At 38.6% G+C, this 5,999-nt stretch overlaps 2 protein-coding genes across 3 annotated transcripts in view; one reads left to right on the top strand and one right to left on the bottom strand.

Moving 5' to 3' along the window:
• snx2 (sorting nexin 2) overlaps positions 1-3,921 on the bottom strand; it is a 30,093-nt gene extending 26,172 nt beyond the window's left edge. The window contains exon 1 of one of the 2 annotated variants that reach the window (XM_015029952.1): positions 3,711-3,921. In XM_015029952.1, the coding sequence (XP_014885438.1) occupies positions 3,711-3,812 (102 nt within the window). In that variant the 5' untranslated portion in view covers positions 3,813-3,921. The remainder of the gene's footprint in view (positions 1-3,710) is intronic. The other variant, XM_015029953.1, reaches the window with a different exon arrangement.
• Positions 3,922-4,992: 1,071 nt separating this feature from the next.
• The window catches only part of rnf214 (ring finger protein 214), a 12,419-nt gene continuing 11,412 nt past the window's right edge, over positions 4,993-5,999 (top strand). Inside the window, exon 1 of the mRNA XM_015029951.1 lies at positions 4,993-5,354. Within this exon, the coding sequence (XP_014885437.1) occupies positions 5,234-5,354 (121 nt within the window). The 5' untranslated portion in view covers positions 4,993-5,233. The remainder of the gene's footprint in view (positions 5,355-5,999) is intronic.

The following is a 5,999-nucleotide window of genomic DNA, read 5'->3' as shown; positions in this document are numbered from 1 at the left end:
TAAGCCCCGCCCGGCAACGTTCGGCAACGTTCAGCCCGAACCGGCAACGTTCAGCCCGAACCGGCAACGTTCAGCCCGAACCGGCAACGTTCAGCCAGAACCGGCAACGTTCAGCCAGAACCGGCAACGTTCAGCCCGAACCGGCAACGCTCCTGTGATGCAGCAGGAACTAAACTACAGGATCGTTTTTCGTGCTGCTGCAGATGGCAGACGTGTTGCTGGGTGTGTCCGGCAGCAGGTGGAGGTTTCTCAGGTCAGCGCAGGATTAAAAACAACAAGCCTGTAGAGGCAGAAACAGAACCGGGCTCACAGCTGGAGTCCCGGAAGAGGAAAGGAAGGACAAGACGGACAGATTATAGCTGACAGGACATAAAAGAGGAGAGGATGAACGACTGAGGAGGAAATGAGTGATGATAACGGTTGACTTCCTCCCTTCTTACTCAGCAATGTGTGAAGGAAACAAGAGGAAAACGTCACATTTAAAAGCAGAATAAGAATGAAAATGAGTGAAATCACAGAGAAACAAACTGATGAGTCCTAATTTTTTGACTAAGGCTGCAATTATCTTAGCAATTGATTATTCTAATGTTTAATCACTAAATAAATACTTAACTGAGCAATTTATGCTTGACTTAATATTAATACAGTGAAGGGCTGTGCTGAACAAAAATAACCAGCAAGTAACTTTTCAGCAAGATATCGAAGCTTATTTTAACTCAATAATTCTTAAATATTATTTTTCATTACACACCAGACAAGGGAAAAATCCCTTGGTATAAATGTACGTGTAATAATGCAGAACATTTTCTGCACTTCACAGTTCCAGCAAAAACCATTGAATCCAATAAGAACCCAGCTGAGAGTGGATCATCATGAATCAAAAACAAAATCAGATCCAATCTGATTGGATCTGCAGAGACGTCTCAAAGGAGGAAACAGGACGAGTCACAGGTTAATCAGCACTGGACCCGACTCCGGTCCACCTGAAAGGGAATAAAACACCCTTCATCCGTTTAATGAGGCTTTGTGAGGCAGCGACACTATGAACACACACACACACACACACACACACACACACGTCACTGAATAGCTGCTATAATACTTGAGGAAGACAATCATCACCAGGAATGAAACCAAAGTGCTGACAGGACAAAAGAGGACAACCAGGCCTCTATTAGTGTGTGTGTGTGTGTGTGTGTGTGTGTGTGTGTGTGTGATCCTGCATGCTGCATAGTTTGTTTCTGAACTGACATTAGGTTCTGATAAACCCATTTCTGCTCCTGATTCTGTCGTTTGTTTGTGTTTCTGCAGCAGTAAAGTTTTATTCAAGCCTCTGAAGGAGTGAAGACGTTGCGCTGACAGCTGAGCCGAGGTTCCTCTTCAGGACAGGAGAACATGAGAGAGAGCAACAGGCTGTGAACAACTGGGATGTTTTCACGTCAAACTGGACCAGGACCTCAGAGGACCGGTTCTGACATGTTGAATCCTTTCCATGCAGGATTAAACGGTTCTGAAGGATAAAATGGGTCCAACCTCCCAGAAAGGCGACCCAGTCCAGCCTGCTGTATGAACATCTGGGTCATTGCTCACCTGCCAGGATAATAAATTTTACTGGACGATATATAGTCCCAGTAATCGATGTGATAAACCATAATATTGTCATTTTGAAACCTTTTTTGAGTCACATAGTGATAAAGGGACAATAATGCAGGTTCCTTTGTCAAAGACCATTAAATTATAAAAAACAGGAACTGGAAGATATCTTCAAATATCCAAAATAAAACAAAACAACTCAAAACAAGTAATAAGAATATAAACCGCACTCAACCAAACCATGAATAAAATGGATCATGAAGTCAGAATTACAGCTCATCAGAGCAGAAATCAATGAGCTCATTTAGTTCATCATCAGAATCGATTGATTGATTAATTGCTCATTTGCTTACAGCCTTACATCAGAAGAAACTAAAACATAACTGATCAAAATGCTTCACAATAACACAAGTAAAACTATATATATATATATATATATATATATATATATATATATATATATATATATGTGTGTGTGTTTGTGTATTTTAAAAAATTGGATTTAATGGTAAAGCAGTGAAGAAACTCAGAAACTTTGATGAATCGACTAAACAGCAAAACAAAAAAAATGGCAAACCGTTAAAAAAATGATATAAAAAAACTGTTTTAATTCAGAAACCAGACAGAAAAAAAGCTGTTAGAAATAAAACCAAAGCTGGACTTCCAGCTGCTTTCTGCTCAGATCAGGTTCTGAAAGTCCAAATCAAGAACTTCTGAACCACCAGGTGGATCTATAAACAAAACCCTAAATATTACAACAAGTTTTTGATTTCACTTCTTCATCCCATAAACCTGATGGGTCATAAAACCTGTTGATGTTGGTTTCTTCACTCTGTGGCACATAATGACCTCACAAAGCAGCACAAAGCTCGTCCAGCTACACTTCAGAGAAGTTTTTAGACTTTAAAAACATCAAATTCAAGCATTTTCAAGCATTTCTAAGCAACAAGAAGAATCCTCTTCCAATGACAAACAGATCGTAGTTTCTATCTGAGAGCAGCAGGAAGCTGCAACCTCCAGAGGTTGATGATCATTTTTCTAATTATCGTTTACAGTTTGGGTAACATGTTCAGAACCCAAAACAAACCCAGATCAGCCACGTTATCACTCAACGGTCCTTCAGATATAAAGATAACATGGAGAAAAAATCCTTCAAGGCAACTTTGTGACTTTTACTCAGAAAACAGCGAAGGTTTGGTTTATTTATTATTTATTTATTTATTTATTTATTCATTCAAAGATTGTAAGTTTTAATAGCAGCATTTTCATTTACACACTAGCTTCAGTCCGGTTCTGTCTCTTAGTTCATGTTTTCACACTAAACCAGACAGAATCGCATCTGAATTTGTTATTCTGATTCTGTATCTGTTTCTATGGAAGCCCATCCCTGCCTTGAAATAAAAATTTTAAAATTGTGACTATATTCTCACATTATTACTACTTCATTTTCATATACTGACTTTATTCTCGTACAACTTTTATCTCCAAATACTATTTTTTTTCTTTTCTTAGTTTGTCCTTTATACTCTGTTTTACTAAGAGAAACTAAGAGAAAACTATAAATTATAATTAACCATGAAAACCAGAGCAGTTTGTCTATGGTTTGGACCAGAATGAATATAATTCAGTTAAGCTTTAAGGTTTTATTTCCTTTTCTTACTGTTAAACGTCCCATAAAAATGTTAAACTTATCTTTATTCTTTGATGTTTTTGTCTTTAATGATTGTTGAAAATAAAAAAACAGATTTAAGAACAGCAGAAAACAGCTGAAATGCAGCATTACAACCGTTTCTTTTTTCCTTGCCTCCCCTGAAAGCACCACCCTGCTCACCTGTGTGACCGTCACCTGACCAGCGCGTTTATTTGCAGGACATATTGACCCTAATCGGCTCCTGTACATGTGGCAGTGAAGGCCACCGTTTGGAGATAAAACCCAGTTTCTCTTCTAAATCAAGACTGAACCCGAACTCCCCGTCCGAACTGAACTCCATTCATCCATGCTCGGATTTAAGCGGAGTTTTCCTCTGCTGTCAGCCGGAGCCATCACGCCCTGCCCGGCTGTCTGCCTCCCCTCGGCCTCCCCCCTCCATCACCCCGCCGCCTCCCTCCTGCCTCACCTCCGGGGTGGCGGCGCTCGGCTCCGGGAACAGGTCCTCTCCGTCCTCCACCTCATGGAAGTCGGTTCGGTCCGGTGGAGGGTCCCGGGCTGTGTCCGCCATGTTTCTGCTGCTAACGGAGATCCAAACACCGAGGTGCTGACAGGAAGAGAGGAGGAGCAGGAGTCAGGAGGTTCTCCTGCTGCGTCATGTGACTGTCCTGCTGGGAACCAGAGAGGAGCGGGAAAACGAAGATGACTGACTCTGATTGAAGTTTTATTTTACTTTATTCTTAGCAAATGTACAATAGTACACAAGTACATCCAAGTACATATAATAAAAGGTTTGTTGCAACATCTAAGTAAAGACAAATGAGAAGCAAATTAAGAGTTACTGTTTTTCCAATTTTCTGATTATTTAAATCCAATGTTTTAACAGAAGAAGCATATGTTTTAAATGTGTTTCTTTTTAAATTATTACATCATATAGTTCATTCAAAGAAAAGGTTAACTGTTAAAGAGCACTATTTACAATTATGATAATATAATGTTCTTTCCAACTTTTTCTGTAAGGAGACTTTGCAATGTGACCAAATTATTACAGAATGAGAACATTTAATGTTCCCCAAATAAATGTTCAGAACTTTCTCCCTCACACTGATAAGAAGAGTGAAATCAGAATCAGCTTTATTCACCGCGTTGGTGAACAAAATCAAGGAATTTGATGTCCGTTCTACTTTGCGCTCAGTGTAAAGATATTTAAAATATAAACATTTACAAAGGATAAAAAAATCTTTTTGTTCATCTTGTAAATGTATATACACTGTGTTTTGTTGAAAGAGTTTGTATCCAGGATGTGTGGGTTCCAAGTCCATGTTAAAGTTTAACCTCATCATTAATTTAACCCAAATGTTTCTACAGAGTTTGTGGTTGGATGGTCACATCATGAAGAAATGAATGGAGGAATTGACAGAAATGTCTGTCTAGTCAGGAAAAATGTACTTAGGAGGTCAGTGCCCTCCCTGGTTCTCAATGTAGAATGAATCTGATTAGCTGCAAAAAGGAAAGTTTTCTGGAAGTTAACAGTTTCTGGCTTTAAACACTGTTTTATATTTAACCTCATCCCATAATTTTAGTTTTTTTCATTTGGAATTTAATGATTCCTTTAGCTAGTACGGATAACAAACCGATCATATTCAAGATGTCTTAAAAATTTGCTCGTTATCAAATTTATTATGTGAACTTTTTTATTACTTGTGAATTCATTAGATGTTATAGACGATCTTTGTTCCGTAACGTCCCAACGGTAAAGGTATTTCCGCCGGACCTTTTTTAGGGAAGCACAAACATCCGTGTGTCCAACTGGCGGAAACTGTAAACTGCGTGTTGAAATAGTTAAACAAATCGGTTTTTGTTCTTCAAAAGCGTTTTTTTAAAACGAAGATAAATCCCTCTGAGACATCCACCTAGCGGATGGACCGGTAGCTTGGCGTGTTGTCGTCAACCGGAAGTCTTCACATTTGTTTTTGTAGTTCAGGTAGGAGCATGTATGCTAGCTGGGAAACAGCTGCTCCTGATGAAGAGGACGAGGAGCTGGGAAACCGGATCCAGGAGGAGGACCTGGATCTAGACTTGGACCTAGAGTTGGCTAAAATGACGGTTGAAGGTAAAATCTCGGTGTTCATGTCAGAATAATGTATTTGTAGTCCGGTTCTGGTTCTGTTTTATATCAAGAGTAGAAGAAGAAACTTCCAGGAAAACAAAACTTTAAGGGTGTTGTTGAAATAGTCTCATTATGTCGTCAAACTGAACGTAAACAACACTTTTGCTATGTAGAATTAAACAGAGTTCGTTAAAACAACTTTGTCACGTTTTTTTCCTGATTCTATTCAAATAATTTTATTTGTGTTAGAAAAAGAAGCAGAATCTCTACTTCGTTTTTATTGATACAATAAAGTTTCACTAATTGGAATCTTTTTCCAAAGTTGTACATAAACATCCCCATAAAATGGAAATGTCATAAAACTTGTATTTCATATATATTTTGAACATTTATTTCTAGTAATATTTATGATTATATTACTAGAAATCACAGCTAAGAAAACCTCAAATTCAGTTGATCAGACCAATATATACAACATTCTTAATACAGATGCATGAACGTTATTGCCTACAAATTTATGACTGTAGACTTGCAGGGTAATTGCTAGAGGTGCCGATCGATCGGCTATCGATCATAATCGGCCGATCTCCGTGAAAAAGTGTATGATCGGTGATGATCGATGATCACGGTCTCTTGTTGCCGATCACA

The sequence above is a fragment of the Poecilia latipinna genome, unplaced genomic scaffold (genome assembly GCF_001443285.1).
Source record: "Poecilia latipinna isolate Pla-1442-1.1 unplaced genomic scaffold, P_latipinna-1.0 Scaffold168, whole genome shotgun sequence".
Taxonomy (NCBI): Eukaryota; Metazoa; Chordata; class Actinopteri; order Cyprinodontiformes; family Poeciliidae; genus Poecilia; species Poecilia latipinna.
Note: the sequence above shows the minus strand (reverse complement) of the source record. Positions and strands in the feature narration are given on the sequence as shown.